General features: G+C 36.9%; 2 protein-coding genes across 4 annotated transcripts in view; one reads left to right on the top strand and one right to left on the bottom strand.

The window, feature by feature from the left end:
• Positions 1-3850, top strand: part of EFCAB10 (EF-hand calcium binding domain 10) — an 11255-nt gene extending 7405 nt beyond the window's left edge. Inside the window, exons 2-4 of the mRNA XM_014556118.2 lie at positions 2305-2469; positions 2584-2671; positions 3771-3850. Of these exons, the coding sequence (XP_014411604.2) occupies positions 2305-2469; positions 2584-2671; positions 3771-3807 (290 nt within the window). The 3' untranslated portion in view covers positions 3808-3850. The remainder of the gene's footprint in view (positions 1-2304; positions 2470-2583; positions 2672-3770) is intronic.
• On the bottom strand, positions 3791-24869 carry RINT1 (RAD50 interactor 1). Of its 3 annotated transcripts, none has more exons than XM_006181016.3 (15): positions 24681-24869; positions 24167-24212; positions 21297-21481; positions 17537-17778; positions 15465-15638; positions 15217-15366; positions 14527-14683; positions 12665-12775; positions 12343-12568; positions 11673-11810; positions 9663-9862; positions 6234-6448; positions 5233-5413; positions 5044-5162; positions 3791-4168 (listed from the first exon to the last, which is right to left on the bottom strand). In XM_006181016.3, exons 1-15 carry the CDS (start codon positions 24720-24722, stop codon positions 3976-3978), a joined length of 2379 nt encoding a protein of 792 aa, XP_006181078.1. In that variant the 5' UTR covers positions 24723-24869; the 3' UTR covers positions 3791-3975. The 3 variants fall into 3 exon arrangements, with proteins under 3 accessions (XP_006181078.1, XP_032340086.1, XP_032340087.1); XM_032484195.1 differs by having other exon boundaries at positions 21434-21481; positions 24681-24771; XM_032484196.1 differs by lacking the exons at positions 15465-15638; positions 17537-17778; positions 21297-21481; positions 24167-24212; positions 24681-24869 and having other exon boundaries at positions 14527-14681; positions 15217-15351.

Here is a 24869-nt window from a genome sequence, read left to right as displayed (position 1 = left end):
AATAAATTTCATCAAAGTAACATACCAACTTTCATTAGCATTATTTACGTATTCTAGCCTTAAAAAGAAATGTAGTGAGCTGAAATTCAAACTAGGCCGTTTTTCTGACTTTTATATGTAGTACAGGAAGAAATGACAGAAAACTACATACATGATGTGATTGCGTTAGGAACTATTTGCTGCTGTAGTGTATTTAAAATTGCACAAAAATACACTATGTTAGATTAAAAAAAAGTCTGTCTGCTTCTAGTTTCAACACATTATTCCAAGGAGTGAAATAAATTGAAGAGAAACTTATATCAAGAGAGATTTCAAAACATAACCTGTTACAATGTGTGAACTCTATTTGATTATTGATTTTTAAAGAGTGTTTACAATTGACAACATTTGTGAGACAACTGGAAGATTGAATAATGCCTGGCTATTTGATAATATTAAGAATTTTGTTAGATATGTTAATTACATCAAGAGAATCGTATTGTGGTAACATGAAAACAGAATTCCCTCTTCAACAAATGGTATTGAGAAAACTGAATAACCAAATGCAGAAAAATGAAATTGGACCCCTGCCTAACACCATTCACAAAAACTAACTCAAAATGGATCAAAGACTTAAACATAAAACCTGATACTGTAAAATTCCTAGAATAAAACATAGGAAAGAAGCTCCATGACATTGGTCTTGGCAGTTATTTTTGGATATGACACCAAAAACACAAACAATAAAAGCAAATATTAACAAGTGAGATTAAATTAAACTTTGAAACTTCTGCACAGCAAAAGAAGCAGTCAACAAAATGAAAAGGCAACCTATGGAATGGGAGAAAATATTTGCAAATCATATATATGATAAGGGGCTAATATCCAAAATATGTGAAGAACTCATATCTCAATAACAACAATAAAAAACCAATGAGTAAAAATGGGCAGAGGAACTAAATAAGACATTTTTCCTAAGAAGACATCCAAATGGCCAACAGGTACATGAAAATGTGCTCTATATCACGAATCATCGGGAAATGAAAATTAAAACCACAGTGAGCTATTAACTCACACCTGTTAGACTGGCTGTCATGGGTGGACCTTGAGGACATTGTGCTAAGTGAAATAAGTCAAATACTGTATGCTGTCACTTACATATGGAATCTTAAAAAGCCAAACTCATAAAATCAGTTAGAATGGTGGTTACCAGATGCTGGGGGGCGGGGGATAGGAAAGATGTTGTTTAAGGATACAAATTTGCAACTAGCAGATAACTAAGTCCTAGAGCTCTAATGCACAGCATAGTGATTACAGAGAACCATGCTGTGTTGTAAACATCAACCTTGCTAAGACACTAGATCTTAATTGTTCCCATCACAAAAAAGCAATAATCATTTGTGATGTGATAGAAATATTGGCTAGCACAAACCAAAATGTCATACGCCTTAAGCTAACACAATGTTACATGACAACTATACCTCAACAAAAAAGAGAAAGAGGGTCCTTATCTTTTAGTGATGCACATTCAAACATTCATTAATGAAATATGATGCTGTGATTTACTTCAAAATAATACAGGAAGAGGGGAACTAGGTGAGATTATGGTGAAATAAGACCGGCCACAGTTGAAGTTGGTGATGAGTTCATTATACTTTTCTGTCTGCTTTTATATGTGTATGAAATTCTCAGTGACGTAAGTTTTTAAAATAATATATATATGTAAATCCTGGGATTAAAGTACAGTGATGGAGCAGATGTGGCACTCACCATCTAAGCCATACCACTTTACTTCTTTTTGCTTCTTTTATTATCGTAACTAACCTGCATTACTTCTGGAAAGTGGATTGATCTTGGTATTTCATTTTTCACATTCCTTCAATGAAAGATGATAGCCTATTTATCCAAAATGCTGCCTTTATGTTAGAAATGAACATTTATGCTTCCTTATTGGAGGACTGTATTAATCTAAGTGTTTGTTCTTTTAAGTCTATATATTTTTCCCTTCTTTTAGTTGACCTTTCCTGCATCATGCTGTTCCTTTTGAGGAGTTTTCAACTGTCTGTAAATTGGAGTCACCTAAGGAGCTTTTTTAAAAAATGTGCAGGTCCAATCTCTGGACATTTTTATTCAGTCATCTGGAGTAGAGTACTTTTGTGTGTTATTACTTAATTGTCCAATGTCTTGACTTTCCTGCAAGCAATGCCTATATTCCCAGTACCTAGTGTAGTACTTCAAACATATTTAATAATCGTTACATGACTATTTCCACATGTGACTTTTTTTAATTTCAAATCAGAAAGAACTGGAACCATTCTTTTACAGAAAAACCAAGAGAGTATTTAATATCTATATTGGAACAGCTGAGAATTGCCAAACTAACAGGCGTGGCCTTCCCTTTCTTTATGGATAACTCTAACATTGTGGCTATGTTTGAGATGATGGATTCCTCGAATAAAGGCATCATATCATTTATCCAGTATAAAGAAGGTCAGTATCTTCTACAGATTGAGCTAATGGTTCATGGTCATTCCATAACTTTGTCTAGCTGAAACAAATTCTCATGTTGTAAATTTTCCTTCCTTCTTATTCTGACTCCCATAGCCCTGAAAACTCTGGGTCTGTGTACTGCAGATGAAGTTTTAAAAGATGATGGACATGGAATAACTTTGGAAAAATTCCGGCGTGAAGTGTAAGTTTATTTTTAAATGACTGGTATTTAAATAACGTGGCATGATTTCTAAGTACAATTAATGTATTTTAAAAACAGAGCTTCCTACCTTGTGATAGAAACATTTCATTCCCTGAAACTTTCAGCTGACTAGAAAATGAGGACAGAGAAGGCTGACAGTAGTCTCTAAGTCTGGATGGCGGGAAAGGCGAAGATGCTGGAGTTAGGAAGAGCTAGAGGCACCTGCATTCTTTTCTCAATGGGAAACCCCAGCAGTTCTCAAAGAGTGAGGTAGAGAAGCCCCAGTCTGCTAGAAGAACTAACAGAAAAGCTTTCAGCTCAATACATTAGTTGGAAAATCTTTGTATAAAATATAGATTAATAAAATTTCTCTCAAAATACCTCCTCAAAATGACTTCTCACAAAGTAAATGTTTATTAGTAGTTTACATAGCATGCCAGCCTGAAAATTTTGAAGTATTACAGCATGAAAAGTACTAACTAAATGCTGTCAGAAAAAAAAACACTGTAATAAAATTTGATAGCTGTAGCAGCCTCTAGCTCATCTAGCTCAGTTTGTTAAAAAGTTTTATATAACACAGTCCAAGGTCAAGGAAAAGTTAAGAAGAAAAAAGAAAGTTTAAGATTCTCATCTCATCATTAGTTATATAAATATTCAACGGAAAATTTAATTACATTCCCTACCCCAGGGAAAGATTGAAGCACGGTGCTCTACCTGAAATGTTTGATCCACAAAGCAAAGGTTGTCCATTGTCACATGGAGTGGAACTAGGAAGTATTCTAAATGGAAGTTCATTTGTGGAAAATGAGCGCAATCCTATTTCAGTTACCATCTCATAATGTGTTTTCTTATGGGAAATACAATGAATTTCTGAACTATAGGAACTTCAATTATAAACATACATTTTAAAGTGATTTTTTAAAAATTTATTTGCTGTTTTAGATTATCTACAACAGTCTCCCTTAATTGGCATAGGAAATTAAAAGTCAGTTGTAATATATTATCTCTGCTCTTGTATGTTAGTCAACAGACATTCATCATTTATATTTGAATATCTGAGTTTTCATGGTTTCTGACCTTTTTGTATTTGTTTTCTTAGGAACAAGAGGACTCAGGAAATATGGTCAGCATTTTAATAACACTGTAAGTCCAAGATAATAAATGATTGTATAAAGTTTTCATTTGTCCAGTTTCATTATTTGAGAACTTGATCATATAACTTGAAATCCAACTGGCTTTCTCTTTGTTAAAAACAAACAAACAAATAAAAACCCAAAAACCCCAAAACAACAAAAAAAGACACTTTATTTTCCAGTGTTAGGCCAGTTTGTTCTCAAATTAAGTAGAATCTCAACATCTTGTTGAGCCAGTTTGTAAATTCCAACTTCATTTAATGCCGCTGTGGCAGGAGGTTGCCCCGAAGTTGACTGCAAGACATCCTTCAGAAGTAAGGCAGAACCAATATTCAAATTCAAAACAATACAGGCTTCTTTTACACTGTTTAAAAAAAAAAAGCAGAAGGGAAATGAGATCTCCATTATGTAAATCATCTGTATTATCCTATAACAATTTCATTCTGAAAATCTAACAGCATATGCCCTTTATAAAAACTATTTATGGATTAACTATTTGGCTCTTTTAAGGTGTTTTGACTGTATATGTACAGTAAACTCTGTATATGTACAGAGTTTATATTTCATTAGACGACTTACTGTAAGGTAACAGGATTGTTGTTTTCAATACGTAACCATAACTTCCCAAAATATACTTGATACTAACAGTCTATTAAATGTAGCTAAGACTTTAGGTAGATTAGGATATGGGAAAAGAGAAAATTAAGGATAGGTAGAACACTAAAACAAAAAAGCACAAATAGATACCTTACTGAAATGAGCAAAAAAACCCTTTCATTTTATATTTAAAAGGAATACTTTATAATCTCAGAAACCTAAATAATTGAAATTTTACATCAACAATTTCTAAAAATACTTCTAACATACATTTATAGCTACACTTAGAACCAACATTAATATCAGATGTTTAAGAAAACAAATTTTCTTCAGGCCTGGCCTGTTATCCAGTGGAACTGCATTAGCTTCATTTTCTATTTACTTCCCAGTAATAAGTAAATAGGAACATTAAACCAAATTTTAGAAAACACAGCCCAACATATAATTTATATCCAGTTCTGGTCAATTTTGGGGGGTCATAGGTCACACCTTGTATTACTGGTACACGAATATTTTAAATTGTTAATTGATGCTATATATATTTTTACATCACTGGAACCCTAAAGTTGTTTAAAAAAAAAAGGAATCAACCTCCTCTAACAATCTGATACATTAGAATGAATTGTTAAAAACTGAGCTTACTGTTTAAAATAATTCTCTGGCCTCTTGCAATAATGGGAAAACAAAGGGAAAAGATTCCGAGTCATATCGAACTGCAGCTGAGCTGCTCCTCCTTCATTGAAGTGATTGGCAAGAATTATCTGAAACAAAGGACAATTCATACAGCAGCTGCCTTTATCATCACAGCCCCAGATACAGTCCACTCCTTACTTCTTGGTAGATGTATATATCCAGTTTCTCCACAAGCATTTGCCAGAAAACTTTAAATAAGGAGAAGCAAAGCTGCTGCTCCAGCTGAAGTAGACGGTCGCGTAAAGTGAGCAGGAATGGGCAAGCCGCGCTGGACAGGGACATCACCGCCTGCTCTGCCTGAGACGGCAGGGACAACCACCTGGAAAACAAAACCGGCACTGCACATTAACGCTTATTTTGACATTTTTCATCACTCTATTTTTAAAGATTTAACAAATCATATTAAAGTGGGGGCAGTGCACTGTTCTGGGGCATTTTGGAGGAGAGAAAATGTACAGCCCAATGTGAAAAGCTCTCTTGGAAAATAAATGTAAATAAATAAAAAAATACTCTAGTTCTCAATTAAATACTCTTTTATTTAATGAAGATGATAATTTTTAAAAAACCTCCGATTTTAATGACTTACTGATATAAAACAGTTAAAATGTAAAATGCATTAGCATTTAAGATATCAGCTAATTTTATGCTCTAATTTTCAGCAAAATAACAGGGACTAATAACACTTCCAAACTGCTAATAAGTACTCTGTGTGACAGGACTGTCCCAAGACAGATCGACCTGCCTGCTCTCAAGGAGCTCACAGGGTTGGGGGGGGGGTAATAAGGACACCCCCAGGGGACCCTGACTGGGCTCCACCACAAGGCAACCGCCCAGGTGCTGCAGGAAAACCTTGCTTTGTCAATGGGGACAGGCTAGGCCATTCAACCCCATTCCATACACCAGCAATCTGTATTTACAGACACCTCTGAAGGTTAAGTTATGATCAGTTCATTCTGAGTAAGAATGTCTGAATATATTTTAGGAAGATTTCCATCAAAAACATTTGTACGTTTGGAGTTGCAAAGGGCCAAACTCTGTGCTATCTAGACACCTTGGAAATCTGACTGTATGTTTCATCTCTTTAATTTTTACCAAACTGGAGTTGAGAGTCAACTTACAAGAAAATACAGAGGACTTACCTTTCTTTTTTATACAATTTTGCAGCATCTTTAACTTCTCTAAAAACATGATCTACTTGCCGGGTCAACATGTCATGCTTTAAACGCTCTAACAGGTTAATCATGTCATCAAAGACAGAGCTCTCCATAGAGGCCAGTTGTCCCAGCTGCAGTTTACTGAGAGTGTTATTCTCTGCAAAGACTTCCAGGGCTGCCTGTTGAAGTTGTAGAAAGAACTGAAAGCAGAAATGTGTTAACATATTTATTAAGATACTTCTTTTTTAACAGCTTGAAATATAACTCATATACCATACAGTTCACTCATTTAAAGTATACAATTCAGTGGCTTTTATTAGTACATTGAGTTGTGCATCTATTACCACAGTCAATTTGAAGAATGTTTTCATTATTCCAAAAAGAAATCCCACACTCTTAGCCATCATCTCCCACTCCCCTTAGCAATCCCCTCCTCAATCCCCCATCCCTAGGCAACCACTATTTGTCTCTATGGGTTTGCCTATTCTGAACATTTCATATAAATGGAATCATACAAAATCTGTGGGTCTTTGTGACCTGCATCTTTCTCTTGGTATAATGTTTTCAGGGTTCATCCATGTTGTAACATGTATCAGTACTTCATTTCTTTTTATTGCCAAATGGTACTCTGTTACATGTATATCCATGTTTTCAGCTGACGGACATCTGGGTTCTTTCCACTTTTTGTCTACTATGAATAATACTGCTGTGAACATTTGTGTACAAGTTTTTGTGCAGACATGTGTTTTCATTTCTCTTCAGTATACACCCAGGAGTAGAATTGCAGGATCGTATGGTAATTCTATGTTTAACTATTTGGGGATCTGCCAGACTGTTTTCCACAGCAACTGTGCCATTTTACATTCCTGTCAGCTGTGTGTGAGGGTTCAGATTTCTCCACGTCGTGCTAATAAACGTTGTCATGTCTTTTTTATTATAGCTATCTTAGTTTGTATGAAGTGGTATCCCATTGTGGTTTTGATTTGCATTCCCCTGGTGGCTAACTTCTTTAAGTACTCATTTTTCCTAGACATAGATTGAGAGTTGTAGTAAACATAGCAGATACGAGTTAAAGGAATTAAAATGTTAGAATTCACTCATGATTTGAAGAATCAACTCTAAAATTTGCTTATTTCTCTGCTGACAGAAGGACTCAGTTAATTCAGCATCAGATTATAAATTTTCTAAGGATAGGGATGGTGGCAAATTCATCTTTGTTAACAGACTACAGCCCTAAAGTAGTTAATGATATTCTACAAACATTTAGCTGAAGCTAAAAATGTGGCCCCAAATGATTCTCATCTGGCCTAAGTCAAGAATGACATTTTGTTTCATGAAAAATATTAGCAGAAAATGGAGTAGTTTGAGGGTTGAGTGAATAAAAAAGCACTTAATAAAATTAGTAACACGACATATGAAAGTACGTAATGAATGAATGTATTCTGATCAGTGACTTTATAAAAATAAATCTATTGATCATTACACGCCGCATTATATTCATTTTATGAAGTAATTATTTTGTCTTATTTTCCTTGCTCAGCGGAATATCATGCACAAAGATTTCAGTTAACACTTGTGTAGAAAAAGGCTTTAAATATACTGAGTCCCAGCCAAGGTCCAGAGTAGTATAAACTAAGATTGTGTTTATCAGATATTTATCTTGTTTATATCTGTTATTAGTATGTTTATTCTTGTTTCCTATTTGGGGGGCTTAGTACGTGGATTTAAGACAAAGACTTTTTTTTTGTTATTTCTTTCACAGTAAAGGAATTCATTTTCTTCTATATAATGCGTTAGCAGTATATTACAATTTTTTGTCACAAATTCATAACTTAAAATATATCCTTGTCATGTTTTCTAGCCTTCCTCCCTAACCCAGGCATCAATTATTTTTAAATGCCTATGTTTGACTATATTTCATTTCTGGTTTTATTTTATGTTTTATTAAGATTTGACAACATACAGAAATCTTAATTTACCTTTATCCATATTTGTGACTCATCTGGACATACTCGAAAATTGTTTTCCTTTCTATATTGTGAACTTATCTCCAGTTAATCAATCTTTCTAATTATTTAACACTGCAATTTTTCCATTCCCACTTTATCACATTTTAAAAGTGGTATTTTTAAATGTTTAGTTAAAATTATAGTTGTTTTGTTATTTTCCTATTTTCACTTAATGACACAATTATATACATAACACTTTACATTTATAGTATATCTTCATATTCATTAGCCTCAGTATAGTTTTTTCACCATTTAATGTATATTTCACTGTTTTACGGTCACCTTAATCCTGTGTTAATGCTTTCTGTCATGAAATATACTGCATGGGACATGTTGGTAACAACCTAAGCTGATGATCCACAGATGATCTTAGAACAGTGGTTCCTAACCTCAGGGCACCCTGTCAAAGAAGGAGGTCCTGGAGGCTCTCTTGAGATCACTTTACTATCTAAAACATTTACAGGAATTAATCTATTTACATCAAGGCTATAAAGGCTAAGTTTCTTCTTTTAGCTGGAGGTACATATTGGAAAATCTGGTTACCAAAAGCCTTGATCACCAATATATTTGGATTAATAAAAAGAGTAAAAATAAATTACTAGTTGATAATTATATTTATGCAGATCAAATCTGTCAGCACATGGTATCTGCATGGAGAAAGGAAGGATAAGTAAAATCCTTGGAGGTAAAAGGCCTTACACTGTACTTGTTAACTGAAGCCAAGATTTTGATTTTTAGATTTATTTAGAATATGTATTTCAGTGTAAGAAATTAGTTAATTTTTTGTGGATATGATAACAGTATTATGTTCTTAAAAAAGGGATTCTTTTAGAGATAAGAATATGGAAATATTTATCATGAAAATATAGCTGGGATACACTTCAAAATAATCAAGCATGGCGGAGCAGAGGAAAGGTTTAAATGAAACAAAACTGGTACAAGAAGCTGGGTGACAGGCACATGGGGGTTCATTTACTGTTCTGTTTACTTTTAAATATGTCTGAAAGTAAAATAAATAAAATATTAAATACTTTTTAATGTATGAGATATTTAAGCCCTAAATTTTATTGATTTTGAGACCATTATGCAATCTTAGCTTTTTCTGAGATGACAATTATCATACATGATATTTCCCAAGTACAAAGTCTAAAGAGGAAAAAGGTTCACTTTATAAACAACAGTTTCATGAAAGGATGGCTTTCTTTTCCAGTGATTAAAATACCAGGATTATTTAACCATTTGAGACTTGAATGAGAAAAACATGTACTTTAATCACACCTCCTAAGTTTGGCCCAATTGTGATTCTGCCTAATGTGTGTATTTCTACCTGATACAGATTCAACATTTCAAAAGGTAAAATTGTTCAAATTACTAATATATTACTTAATATAAAAGATTAACTTACAACATTGTCAGCCCAATCTGCGAGTACTGTTGAGATATAGTTCACAGCATTAAGAATTGCACAGTATCGAAAGCCAAGGGAAGCTCTAGTCTCTTCTTTCATCACCTGAGTTAATCGTATCCTAAAATCATCTACCAAGTCCTTCTGTAACTCCAGGAACTGCAGCTTTCTGGAAGCAGTGGGAAGATGTTTATACCTGTCTGTGGAGAAAGTTAACAAGACATATGAAGGTTTATGGTACCGTCCATGACGTAGTTACAGGTTTTTCCTATTGACTGGTTTTGGTGCCTCTGTCAAAAATCAATTGACCACATGCACCCCAATGTTCATAGCAGCACTGTTTACAACAGCCAAGACATGGAAACAACCTAATGTCCATTGACAGATGACTGGATAAAGAAGATATGGTATATATATACAATGGAGTACTGCTCAGCCATAAAAAGTAAAACAATAATGCCATTTGCAGCAACATGGATGGACCTGGAGGTTGTCATTCTAAGTGAAGTAAGCCAGAAAGAGAAAGAAAAATACCATATGATATCACTTATATGTGGAATCTAAAAAACAAAAAAAAGAAGTGAACTTATTTACAAAACAGAAACAGACTCATAGACATAGAAAACAAACATGGTTACCAAGATTTACAGATAATAACTAATATATATAAAAGATAAACAACGAGTTCATACTGTATAGCACAGGGAACTATATTCAATACCTTGCAGTAACTTATGGTGAAAAAGAATATGAAAATGAATATATGTATGTTCATGTATGACTGAAGCGTTATGCTGTACACCAGAAATTGACACAACATTGTAGAGACTATACTTCAATAAAAATATATATATATAAATGAAAAAAAAAGCAATTGACCATTCAAGTATGGATCTATTTCTAAACTCTCTAAGGACATGTGTTTCACAAGTACAGGTATTTCTCAAAACTCATTGATCTGTATACTTAAGATCTCTGTATCTCACTGTAAGTTATGCCTCAGTTTTTTTAAAAGGCATTTGAGAAAATTACACACAAAAATTATTCCATTTCTTCAACAAATAAATGACTTTAAAAAGGAAGGAGGAACTAGGATAGGTTAAAAAAGAGACATACTTAAGGAATTAAAGGGGAAATGATAAGATGTCTGAAATGTTTTTTAAAATACTTCAAGAAAATATTACCTGTATTTTTGGGGGGAGAAAAATATATAATAGGAAAGTGATAGTTTTAAACTTTAGTAACAGATACCTGAGGGTTCGTTATTCTACTTTTGTATATGTTAGAAAATTTCCCTAATAAAAAGTTTGGTTTTTTTTAAATCAGTTTTGCTAAATCTTTTTGTATTTCAGTGTTTTTCATATCTTTATTACAGTTAAGAATATAAAATTATTTACTAACTGGGCTGGAATTAACACCCCTCCAGGTTACTATAAAGGCCCATGAAATGGACAAGACAGAGGGGGATAGTGGCAACGCGGGCTCAGTGTCACCTGGAGAACCAGCAGGCCTGCAGTGCCCTGGGGCAACATGGATGGCTGCCGACCAACCAGGGCTACAGGCCGCTGGGCCACCCTCCAGCCAGAACATTCCTGCATCATAAGAAGAGTTCCTATTACTATTCCAATCATTAAAGTTACATTATTATTATACTATTCTACACTCTTTGATGTGTCAAATTGAAGAAAATAATAATTCAAAATTTATCCATCACCGTTTACTGAAGACAGTTTAAAAAGTTGAAAGGCAAGAGAATTCAGGTAAAAAATTAAATTCTTACTTGTTTTTATGTAACGATGCAGGAATTTTCCCCTCGTGTAAACCAATATTTAAGATCTTACTTAAATTATTAAAAATCCAAAAGCCAGAATACTGCGCTAGAGTTCTGCCAAAATAGAAAGTGAACTTGAAGATATTATAATAACCACTATATAATAATTTTGTTGAAAAGTACCATGTGAAGAGTCAGTACTTTTAAAACAAAGTTATATCTTAAAAGACAATACTTACCAGTTATAACCAAGAGTAGTGTCATAAAAGTTTCTGCACAGTCTGGAACTTTCATCTCATCCACATCAGTGATATCCTTATATTGGGATATCCAGGCAGCTTCTGATGAGAGCATTGAGTCCATTTTTTGAAGAGCAACTGATATACAGGAAGAAGGATTATGTTAAACAAGTAGTCATTCCTAATTTTTCAACTCATAATTTCTTAGGAATGATAACTTTTCTATTAAAAAAAAACTACAACCTCTTACTAGTTGCACTGTATTTAACATGCTGTATTTTAGGGTTAAATAAAATATTTTACTTCTCCCTTCCACACCTACCCAAAATCTTCAAAATAGTTATACTGATTAGATAAGCCACATCCAAAATGATTCTACCAAGAGCAGAAATACTATACGTAAAATCTGTAAAACAGTTACCTATATAACCTATATACTGTACTGGCTTGAATGTTCTACCCTAGAAAGGTGGAGTGTAATTCTGGGAAAAACCAAAATTTCACGGGAAGAAAAGAAAAGAAAATGATCTCTGAAAGCAACTCGGTAAACTCTAACCAAGAAAAATTTAGATGGCTCTAGTTTCTACCCAGAACTGAAGGAGAAAAACACCAAAAACTCACAGACACAAAAGGAGACCTCTCTCCACCCCACGGCCATGTGCGCACTTACATTTTCTCTCCACAGTTAACCATCTCTGAAAACAGGTCTCCTCTGATAGAATATGCATACAATTAGCAAAGGTGCCAGGATAGCCATGGACACTGTGTAGCTCTCTTTCAAACAGAAGCACCTCATCCACCAAATGACAGAAGAGATTGTCGTCATACAGCAGACAAGGAATATCAGCAGCTAACTTCTCAAGGACCAGCATCATAAGGCCCCGAGAAAATTCAAGCTAAAAAAATACAGAAGCATAAGGTAATGAAAATGACAAGTTATTCATGGACACCTACAATTCTAAAACTGAAATGCTGAGGACTGAGTCACTTACCCTTGCATTTACTGAAGAGCCTGCTTTGTCTAATATTGGCTGAATCTTCTCATCCAGAAACTGAGTGTGGTTCCCAATCCACATAAGCACCTGAGCCAAGTACCATTCAGGCTAAGGAAGGAGGTAAAACAGTTTGAATTCTTAAGTAATCCCAACTAGAAAGCTACAGTTAAATGTCTCTATTTCATTGTATACACAAAGTACTTAGAAAAATCAGTTGAAGATACCTATGTGTAAGAGCATAATTTCTACTCTGAACTTCAAATTCATGCAAGGCTTAATAATCAGATGTTTCCCAATAAATTCCAGTAGTGTAGTGTAAGTCTGTAAACTCATAAATTTACAATGCAATATGTATTTAAAACCTAGCACTTTAGAAATATGTAAAATATAAGTACTACAAAGAATGATGGCCTTTATATTTTTTGCTTTCTCTCCTTTATTTTATTTTATTTATTTTAATGGAAGTACAGTCAGTTACAAGGTATCAATTTCTGGTGTATAAGCACAATGTCCCAGTCATGTATTTTTGAAATAAGATTCCAAAATAATTTTTAAACATGACTTTTTTTTTCCAAAGCTAAATTAAGAAAAAAAAATTGGCATTATAAAAAATGCACAGGCCTTAAAACAAGTATAATTATAGAAAAGGAAATGTATGCAGCTTTTTAAATTGTCCCTAGGGATGATTCTATAAACCTTCCAAGTTTTGTTGGACAGGAATTCAGAAACTTAAAACCCTGTTGTGTGCTAGATGCTGGGAACACAGAAATGAAAAAGGCACAGTCTCTAATCTCAGGGGCTGCATAGTTCAGGCTTGATGTCACAGTACTAGGGCCTTTGGAACCACACTTTAAAAAGCAGCCAACATAAGTCACAATTTTCTTACCTCAAATTATTACTGCCTCTCTACAGCTTTAGGTTTTATTGCTCAGTCTCACTTACCGCTTACTAATTGGTTCTACTCTTTTTTCCACCAACACCCCACCCCAAAAAGGAGGAGACCCACAAAGCACAAAAGAGCAAGCTGGGTTTAAGAACCAGAAATCCATTGCTACTCTACTCCTTTCCATGCAAACATAACTGTCTATTGCTTGATTCCTTTAAAATTCTATGAAGCCTATAACTCACTTTTATATGATATGTACAGTGCCTGTTATAATCTGGCATGTAATAACACTAATTCAAAACACTTAACTAAAACCCTCTGCCACTTGCACTGCATGAGATGTAGCAAAACTCAAGGATGAACAGTATCCAGCCCCTTGCGGGTCCCAAGGCTGTAATTCACAACAAATTCAATCAAATTTCACTGAAAACAGATGTCTGTGATTGTTTTTCAGGTCATATTAAAGAAAACAATCTCAACAATATGCCCAATATACATGGATGTAGCCCCTCAACTGAAATGTTGGTGATAATTCCCGCGAAGCCATTCCCACCACTTAGCCCCATGCTCGCTCTTGCACAGCTACAGATCATTGTAGCATCAGCACGTCTATTCAGAAGCTAATGCTCTACTATCTTTTGACTCTTGTTTTGCCTTCTGATATATTTATAAACCTGAAGGAGTGACACATATGTGGGTCCAGTTGTAAAAAGTGCCCTAGCAAATGCGACAGCACACCTGGGGGGGATACTTGAGAAACTGGTCAGATGATATGCTAATGAGTGAGTTGATTCCTGCAGCAACCAACACAAGTCCCAGAGTATATCCATAAAGGGCGGTGACACAGGAAGTTAGTGCTTGAGGGAAAAAACCAGAAATGTGAATAGAATCAGATTTTAACTTAAACTAGCAAAAATATAGAAATCCTTAGCATTTACTATTAATAACAAGGACAAGAATCAGCAAAGCACACCTTGCTTATAACATTAGTCTGTCGGTTCCCTCTGAAGTGATACCTGAACCTCTTCTGAAGGGGAGTCAGCATAATCTGGATGGGCAGGATGACAGAAGGGGACGCAGGAAGAGAGTATTTTTCTGGAAGTTGTTTTGGCTCAGTAAGTAGTTCATCTCTGACATAGTCGAGTCAAGGAAAAAGGAAAGCATATATATGTACACACAGACACGTATGTATATATGAATGTATGTATATACGCACAATACTTATTTTTCCAACAGATATATAAGATATTAAGCAAAACTAATTATAATACAGATAATATGTAATCTAACTTTACATATGACTGCAGTAAAAATGTTATTAGAATTAATCTGTCTTTCCTAAAATAAAGAATAATAAGGAAACACATTCAAGTAATCATTTTAAAAATTAAAACTAAGTTACTAAGGTTTCTTTCCAATTGCCCATCTTTTTGATTGTCCCAAGCAAGAGACCTATGTGTGATGTGAACTTGGGTCAATCATGTATTTTAGAACTCCTCATGGAACTCCCACCCACGTGCAATTTATTTTGAAGGAGCACAGTCTGCCACTCCCCAGTACTCCCATCTGGCTTCTTGGCCACTCTCAAAAAGCGTTACTCTCTGGACACAAATCTACTCTAGAAAAAAGAAATTTTAGTAAGTTTTAACTGCAACAAAGATACGAGGTTTGTAGCTTCAGGAGTTGACAAAAGAATGTCTCCAGGTTACTGTATATCTCAGGGGCGGTGGCTGGTCGACTTGTGCAGACAGTTTGAGACTGAGGGGGTGCAATGAATGGCCAATGAAGCTGTGCTAAAATTTCCTCGAAATCACTGTAACAGAAAAGTGACACACATATTACAGTAAAATACAATGAGCACCAAATATCCATCTGAAAGCAATTACCATGAAATATGGATAAACTTCTTGCCTTGTAAGCTTGTCCTTGAGAATTTTATGCCAGAATTTAACAGTGGCTCTCATGAAACCAAGGAGATGAGTACAGGATGATTCCTGAAGCTTGATGTCAAGTTCTGCCATAGACACCAGAGTAGAGGCTGCCTCTGGGACATTATTGGTCATCAGATACTGCTGAATGTTATCACTGCAAAACAAGGCAAAGCAGACTTTAAAGACTGTCCAGAGTAATTCCAAATATGGAAAAGCTAATTCTTCCTCCTGCTTTATATAAAGCTACATCCAAGGAAGAAGGAAGTGCCACCTTGAAGTGGCTTTTTACCTGACACTCAAGTATCTGGGAGCCTGGAGTCCTCAAATTCAGCATCCTTCTAAAAACAGTGGCCTGTGTTTAGGACACCTCCTTCCACCTTTCGCTTCCCACTCCTCCCAATAGAATAGACTTTTCCTGTGTCACTCGCCCTCAGACATCACTCATTTCTAATAAATCTGTCTTTGACATAAGTCTTTAGTATCTTAATCCCAGGGAAGAATGTGGGTAGCATCTGGTAAGGTCAAATATGGTCATCTTCAATTTTTACCTACTTTGTCCAGCTGAACTTGATTATAGGAAACTGAAGGAGGTAGCACCTCAGAGTCTAGACCTTTCAAGTTACTGTCAGCCAAGTTGCAGATAAAATTTAAGGTAAGCTTTACAGCAAGGTTAGCAAACTCACATTTGCTCATAGGGGAAGTAAATTTAAAAACGAAAGTGAGTGGGGACTAGGGCAAACTAAAAAGCACATACCCCATGCTAAGGCTCCAGCCAAGTGCTGCCACGCTGGACCCAGTGTGGCCAAATCTTAACATTTTTCTAGAGAAGCCAGAAATCAAGAGTTCCATGTAACTTATGGTGAAAAAGAATATGAAAGCGGATATAGGTATGTTCATGTATGACTGAATCACTATGCTGTGCACCAGAAATTGACACATTGTAAACTGACTATACCTCACTTAAAAAAAATACACACACACACACACACACACACAGTATTCCATGTCAAAATCAAACCAATTAATCAAAGTCTTTAAAACAAGCCAAATACAACATGTCTTCAGGACTAATTCAGTCCCTGACTACCATTTTGGATGTTTGGCTCTATAAAACAAAACATTTAAAAATGAAATGTTTCTTTCCATAAAAATAATATTGCAAATCTTAAGCCAGAATAAGGAACAAAATGTAATCTTTTAAATAACTAATCTCGGTTCAGGGGTCTCCCCTGCATGAAATCAGGAGTCAGCGCTCTGCCTCTAGGCAGGCTGTGCGCATTCTACTGGGCACGGCCACTGTGGGGGAAGGTGACCGCCCTGCTGGGACTCTTGTCCCTGGTTGGGTGTGCTGCTTCAGTGACGTTCCTGCGTGGGCCCAGCGCCGTCCTTAGGAACAGGAATGTGTACTGCCGCCCTGCCCAGCCCAACTGTGCACTAGTATCTTCCCACCTCCTTCCTCCACAAGCCGCTTTTCCACTGTCACTGCTTCAAGCCTCGACAGTCACAGTGAGCTCATGTTTGCATTATTCTATTTCTGTCAGCCTTTTAGGCCTTCACCTACTTTTCATTCTCTCCTTTTTCTTTCTTCTCCCTTTCTAATCATTCTTACTAAGATTTCCAACAGATTTTGTCTTTTATAGCTATGTTCATAATTGAAAACACTCTTTTTTCCCATTGGGTGTCAACGTATCCACCATTTTTGCAGTGAAGGCACCGGTTCTCTGGGGGTCTGTTCTCATGGTCAGTGTGCACACATGACTGCTTTATTAATTTGGCATTATAATCATTTTTATCATGTGTTCACAATAGACCTATAGGACTTAAAAATTTTTACTTGGATTTTCTTTCAAATGCAAATTAAGCTCCCTGAAAAGTTTATGCTCATTCACAATAAAGGAAAAGAATCACTGTCATAATGCTATTTTCATAACAACTGGTAAAATCACATTATTATAATCTTTAATTAACTCAATTATTTAATGGCATGCATGTACTCTCTAAGACAGAGCTGAAAAGGAAAATAATAATTATGAGAACAAAGAAGCCTATTACCTTAGCTCTTCAATTTGTGAAATCCATTTAAGGTAAGCAAGATGCCGTTCAATCTCTTCGATTTGATTAATCATGGCCCCAAGATCTTCCATCCAGGGCTGTGCAGTCAGCAAATGGCTGTTAATGGAACTGGAGAGATGGGTTTCTTGCTCCAGAGACTGATAAAGGAATTGCTTTGATTCTTCTGCATTTTTTAAGGCACTCTGAATTCTTTTAGGGATTTCTGATGAAACTGTAAGTACCTAACCACACCAAAAACCAAAAACGAAAAAACAGCGCCTATCAGATAAAATTCTCATAACCGTTTTTACTAGTTCGTTACCTTCAAAGTACATATTTGTTCCAATAGAATTAAAAATTGTCACTTAGGCTTCTAAAGACAAGTTGGATTTCTGCATCCTCTGCTGACCATACCTGAACATGAATGCTCTATGTGGAGGTATGTGGGGAGGGACTACCCCACTAGCTCCCAGTAAACATCTTTGGAGCTGCCTTGGTGAAGCTCAGTACTTTCAGAGGATCTAGCCAGAGAACACTTACCTGCTTATCTACTAATTCTTTTCCTTCAAAAATAAATGAAGCTCTGATTCTAAAAAGTCTGGGTATCTATATTTTGCAAAAGTTCCCCAGGTGATTTTGATTTATGCCCAGGCTGAGAACCATTGACTGGGTAAGATGATATCCAGGTAATGCCTTTGGATAGGGTATTTATTAAATGCATTTTTCTTCTAGCAGATGGAAAAGCATATACAAATATCAGGCATCAGTACAACATGATACGAATATTATAGAGGAATTTCAATTTAATCAGTGCTGATTATAGACACTTACTCTATACCAGGCCCTGTGCTGAGGCTGACAGATAAATAAGACACAGCTCAGTTGGTATGGAAGGGAGATGTAAGCAAATACTCAGTAGTGGGATTAGTGCAAGGAAACAGAGATGTCAGGTGTAATGCTGTACTGAGGCAGTGCTTCCCAAACTTGAATGTGCAGAAGAATCACCTAGAGATCTATGATACAAATTTGGACTCAGTAGGTCTGAAGTAGGGATTGAGATTCTGTATTTCTAATGAGCTCCCACACTTTGAGGAGCAACGTTTTGAGGTGCAAGGCACCTGTGCTTGCATGACTTACACACAGAACTTTACAGGCTGGGTAGAAATTTTTAGGGACGTTTGGAAGGAAAGGGCATTTCAGGCTGAAGGAACTGATCAGTCATTATCAGAGAGCAGCAAAGAGGGGAGCAAGGCACAGAATACAGTTCAAAGAAGCACAGAGAGAAGAGATGAGCCTAGACAGGTATGGAGAGACCAGGTCACAGGTAGCATCTTAAGCATTAGAAGAATGCGGGCTTTTTCCAATAGGCCATGGGGAAGTCATTAAGAGTTTCTGAGGTAATAATTCAGTGGGACTTATGATTTAGAAACTTAGATTTATGATATGATAAATAATCATGTTTATTCTCATACTATTTGTAATAGTAAAAACTGAGAATAGTACAAAGGTCTACCAATAATGGCCTAATTAAATAAATTGTGTACAGCCATATTTGAATTCCAGAGAACCATTAAAAAAGGGAGATGTAGAGACAACCCAATAAGCCTGAAGAGGTGAAGACCAGCAAAGGTGAGCTTTAGCCTCAAAAGGAGTTGAAACCCTTGCTCACCTGGCCAACCCCCAGAAGGCCACAAGCACTTTAAAAACTTGGGTAGGATGGGAAGGGATAGGACTGGGGACATCTGGGTACACAGTGAACAGCAGGGGCAAGCACGGCCCTGCAGCTTTAGGGTCAGTTACAGATGTATGTGTGCTCATGTGTCCATGTATGTGCTGGCTCCCATTGTAAAAGCTACTTTGTTCTGTGGGTCACGGTGGGAAAGTCTAGAAACACTGCCCTGAGGACCTTTTGCAGCCAGGATTAGGGAATTGGTGATTGCAGGGCCACCGGGTCACTGGGCCTTTGGGCCCAGAGAGATGGACAGGGGAAAAAAAAAAAAGGGAGATGCATATATATACTGATATGATCAGAAACAAGTAGTATATCACATTAATTTTAAAAAGAAAAAGTTGAGCTATGCATTATTTTAAGTAGATATATGCTTGCATACACAAAGATTTTAACTGTATATGTTTTATATATTTGCTTATTTACATATAATAAAATTTCAGGAAGGAATAAAAAACAAAGATAGTTACTGGCAGTATGAACAAAACAGGTGGGCAAACTACCATCAAGCGCAAGAGACAGCAGCCCTGAACTGAGGTGGTGGCAGCAGGGGTGGGAGCGAGCAGAGACATTAAGGAGGCAGAACTCAGACGTCTGGGTGATGGGGGTAGAATGAGGGTGATGAGGAGCAATCCAGGTGTCAGGCCTGAGTGACAGGCAGATTGGTGGTGCCATTTTCCAAGATAGGGTAGCATCTTAAGAGATGGATAATTTCAGTTTTGGACATGCTGAACTTGAGGTTCAATTAGGGATTTCAGAAGAAGCTCCCATGGTCATCAGGGCACAAGCCTGATTACAGCAGGTCAAAGAGCAAATGGCCAATTCGGAAGTGAATATTAGATACAAAGTAGGATAACTTTTTGCAGACACCTAACAGTAAAAGAAAGGGCCTAATACCCACTAAAGATGAAGGGAGGGTTTTTGTTCAGGTTTTAAGGAAAAGATCTGGGTATGTCTGTATGCTGAGGGGGCAGGTAGGAACTGGGGTATAAGGACTGCCTTAGCTTGATCCTCTGCTGAATTAAGAAGTAGAAATTTTAGCAAATAAGTTTGTGGAATGTGGAGTAGACTTGTTCAATAGATTCATGCTAGATGGCCTTAATGTCTTCAGTTTGGGAAAAGGAAAGGACAGCGAGGTGTGGTGGGTGTCTCAGAGAGAATGTGGAAGAATAGCTGAGGGGAGTACAGGGGAACCGACCTTCCCATGAAAGGACCCCCTAGGTGGGGCTGAAGACCACACATCCAGGCTAGCATCCACCCACTCAGCTGTGTGGTCTCCTCCAAGAGCCCACAACTTTCTTGGAAAAGGAGGAAAGGGCTGGGCTAAACTTAAGAGGTTAGCAGTAGACGTGGTGGAAAGACAGAAGATGGGGAGGCCTGAGGTGCTGGGGTTGGGAAGACTTGAGAATAGCACACCAACTTACCCACGCAGAGATTACTTAACCCAGTTAAAGCAGTTACTCAATACAAATCTTCATCTTTGACAAACACACTGTTTTGAGCATAGGAACCCACTCATTTTTTGGTTTAAGATTACATTCATTGGATTTTTAAAACATGATTTCAAGTAATATGTTTATTATAAAAAGAAAAAACTTGAAAATACAAAAAGATATAAAGAAAATAAATCAACTGTTAACCAAACACACAAAAATTAACTATTATTATGATGTTACACTTATTTTAATGTTTTCTCCCTATGTGTGCATATATTAAAAAAATTAGAATGATGGTGTTATATTTTTGTACTCCACAAAATTATTTACTTGTAAAAGCACTTTGAAAGTCATGCTATGAAAAGCTACTTAAAATGTTAGACAAAAATCATCATCAGTAGGAACTCTGTCTTTTACATAATTTGTACACCACCTAGCACATTGAAGGTACTTAAAACCTATTAAGCAGTTTTAAATGATTAGACTATTTGTCACAATCTATATCTTAAAAACTGCCTGTACAGTAATGGTTATGTTCCCATTATATTACAGTGCGTATACTACTGATAGTGTTTCAGTGAGTTTTAATACTTGCCTGTTCTTCTAACTGCATTTTACTTTCTGTCATCTGTTCTATGAGTTTATCAAGTTTCTTTAAAGATTTAAGGTCATTTCCAACTTCCTTTTCTATAAATGCAGACACATAGGAAGGGAGATCACCATTATCTGTACCTTCACAGACTTGCTCATTTCCAGCAAGAGCTGCAATATTTAAGTCACCTAAAAGGAAAAAATAACAATTATCCAACACCATTAAGTGCTATGGAGTTAAAGGAAATGCAAAAGCTATACATGGCAACATAGCCACTTTTAAAAGTTAATAATTTAAAGAAAACACTATCCATCTATATATGGCATTTTTGTGTATATGTGTGTGTGTATATATATATATATACACTATATATATATAGTACTTATGTGGGTAGATATACACCCACACACAAAATAACCAATGAATATATATATATATATATACACACACTTATACACAGTCAGCCCTCCACATGCATGGATTCCACATCACGGATTCAACCAACCACAAATTAAAAAACAAACAAACAAACCAGAAAGTCCCAAAAAGCAAAATGAATTTGCCGTGCTCCAGGAACTATTTACATCTTATGTACAATTATTATTATTAGCATTAGGTATTATAAGTAATCTAGAGATGATTTAAAGCATACAGAGGATACATGGAGGTTATATACAAATACTGTGCTATTTTATAAAAAGGACTTGAGCATCCAGGATTGTTATCCACAGGGATCTGAACCAATGCCCCATGGATACCAAGGGATGACTATAGATTTTATACACACACACACACATAAGTACCCAGATGAATAGCTACAAAGCAATCTATCAACCAACTACTACAAAATGCTTAGGAGCTAAGGAAATTCAGAGTGAAGGAAAAATTACCAAACTCTGTCCTGGTAACCACAGGTTTCAACAGACATTGGCATGACGATGCACTTTCAAACAGATATTAAACTTTTCTAGATAGCCATTTTTCCTAAGAATCTTTTATTAGTGGGGGGAAAAGGTCAAATCTGATTTTATTGATGCAGCTGTTATTAAATTAGTAATATATTTTCAAAATTTTTAAGAAGCCAGATGGTATAGTCTAGAATAACACCAAAGGAGGAGTCTGGTTTTGAAATGTTTTTTAAAAAGAAAAAAAAATGGTATTGAAAGATTTCAAGTAACTGAAAAAAAATTGAAAGGGTGACCAATGAGTAAAAACTCCTCCTTATGTAAGAGTAAAATAGTTTTAAAAGCTTCAAATGCCACTGTACAAAAATATCCATTTTAGAAACAGGGAAAAAGAAAAAAGGAAATATGAGGGAAAACAAGTTACTAGGAAAAACTCAAAATGGTTAATGTAACCACTAAATTATACAGTCTAAAGTGAGATTCTTCCATGGTTGTCAATTTTTTGACTAAAATCCATGTTTCCTGACTCTCAACACAATATTCTTATTTTCTTCTCCTTCAAGTATGATCCAAATTGGCTGGTCTGCATCAAACTTTATTAGTACAGGAATCCATCTACTATTATGTACAAGAGTCACAATGCCGTCTTTTTAAATTTATCTTACATGAAACAAGTGAGTTGGGTCATGTATCTGGAGACAGGCAGGGCTATGTGCAGAGGGAATGTTTTGTGAATGCTAAGGCTGCTGTAGCTTGGGGAGTCAATTGTTATCTTCCCTTAAAAAAAAATTATACTCTTGATTTAACCACTGAAATGCAGCATAGTACATTCTTAGTCAAATGACATTCTTCAAAAGACACTGGTGATCTAGGGAAGATTTAATGTTTTCTTTTCCTCTATTTTTTGTAAAGAGCACTTCTAATTGCAAAGAAGTTGATCAAGCCAGTAAAGGAGGGACAAGGACAAAGTCTACAGCTCAGTGGCATCAACTTCTCAGGCAACTGTATGGGGCAAAGGTGGAAAAGGGAAGAGTTTAATTCAATGATCTGAGGTTCTCTCAAATCCTTTAAGGAAGAGGAACTGAGTTGTGGCAGCTGTGATTGTCAAGTGCTATGAAGTACTCAGAGCTTTCTGAGGCAGGTTGTAGTAGGAGGCAATGTTAAGGGCAAGTCTAACTCCTGAAGCCAATATGGTAACATGGGAACCCTTTCTCCTACCACTACTCATTCCCAGATTATTTGTCATGGTCAGATGAACCAAAATCCCTCTTATGGAACAGCTGTTACATGCTTTCCCCCTTCCCCTCCCAGTAAATGTCACTTCAAAAGCCTCTGAAGATCCTTGATTTCCAAGTCTGCCATGCTTAACTCATTAAAGTAAAATGCCAATGTCCACATCTTTGCATACGCTCCAGTCTTAGGCAGGAAATGAAAATATTGACCTTTTCCCTCTGCCTTGTCCAGTTCAAGATCCAGGAACCAACTTATTCTTTGTGCTCTTCCCAGGTCAACTTTTAACTGCAAATTCACTGAAGATAAAGTACAGCTCATTTGACTGCTGTGAACCCAGTTAAGGGGGTGGTCATCTCTCCTAGACCATTAGCCCCTCCAAATTCCTAATGCTTAATAAGTTGATGCTTCAATCAAATAGCAAGCAGGTCCCAATTATTTTGAATCCAGTATGAGGGGCAGGACTTGAGTGTAACCACACCAGTCCCTGCACTAGGGAGGGGTCAGGAAGTGCTCTTCTCCATATCATCCCATATTTTACAATCTTGAAAGACAAAAATATATGTATGACGATAATCAGTATTAAATACTATGCAAGAATCTTGTACAGAAAGGAAAAAAAAGATGCTTCATCTAAAAGATAACAGGCTAAGACCCTTCTCGGATGCAGACCCTTGAGGGCCAAGTTTTGGAGAGATGGTTGGGTAGAAAGGGCGAAGGTATTTGGAGTCTGCTTACTTTTCTCCTCGACGTTCTTCCTTTGGTCACCATTTTCAGAGCAGCACTAGGAGAACAGGTGTGACAAACATGTTAAGACTTAAGTGATAGGTGGAACTCACACAGGGTACCGAGAGGACATCCACTGGAGGACTGCGAGGCCCCAGACCCCTCCCCCTGGGGCCTTCCGGAAGGGCCAGGGCGATCTGATGGATTCCAAGAAGGTTCACCTCCCTCAGGCCACCACTGCCACCTCTCCAGGACAGCTAGAATTACTCTGCCTGCCGCTAGGGCCACCTCCCCAGAAAGATGTGTATCATCTCACTGGGATCGCCAGAGCCCCCGCATTGGGACTACCTCCCCTGGGAGGTTTGTGTTCCACCTCACCCGGGTTGCTAGGGCCATCTCCCCCGGGCAACGGCAACCACGTCCCAGGCCCCCAGGACAACCTCACCGAGACACTCTCCCCTGGGAGGTCTGTACCACCTCCTGGGGCCACAAGTGTCCCTTCCCCGGGCCACCACGGCCCCCTCACCGGGGTTGCCGGCGCCTCGCCGATCTCGCCGGCGGGGAGCATCCTGCCTCCGCGCGAGTCCTTGGCTCCACGCGCAGCCAGCGTGGCCTGTGTGGGCTGGGCTCCAGCCAATGACCAGGAACAGCTGAGCTCGGAGACCGTAACGCTCAGCACCACTACAACTTCCTCTGCCGTCTCTCTGGTTTCTTC

Source organism: Camelus ferus, chromosome 7 (assembly GCF_009834535.1).
Source record: "Camelus ferus isolate YT-003-E chromosome 7, BCGSAC_Cfer_1.0, whole genome shotgun sequence".
NCBI lineage: Eukaryota > Metazoa > Chordata > Mammalia > Artiodactyla > Camelidae > Camelus > Camelus ferus.
Note: the sequence above shows the minus strand (reverse complement) of the source record. Positions and strands in the feature narration are given on the sequence as shown.

Coding starts and splice junctions, on each gene's coding strand:
- RINT1 (XM_006181016.3), bottom strand. CDS start 24,722: ATGCTCCCCGCCGGCGAGATCGGCGAGGCGCCGGCAACCCCG. Junction 12,776..14,526: donor AGACTAATGTTATAAGCAAG/GTGTGCTTTGCT, acceptor CTCCTTCCTTAG/CCTGAATGGTACTTGGCTCA. Junction 5,163..5,232: donor ATATATACATCTACCAAGAA/GTAAGGAGTGGA, acceptor CCTTTGTTTCAG/ATAATTCTTGCCAATCACTT.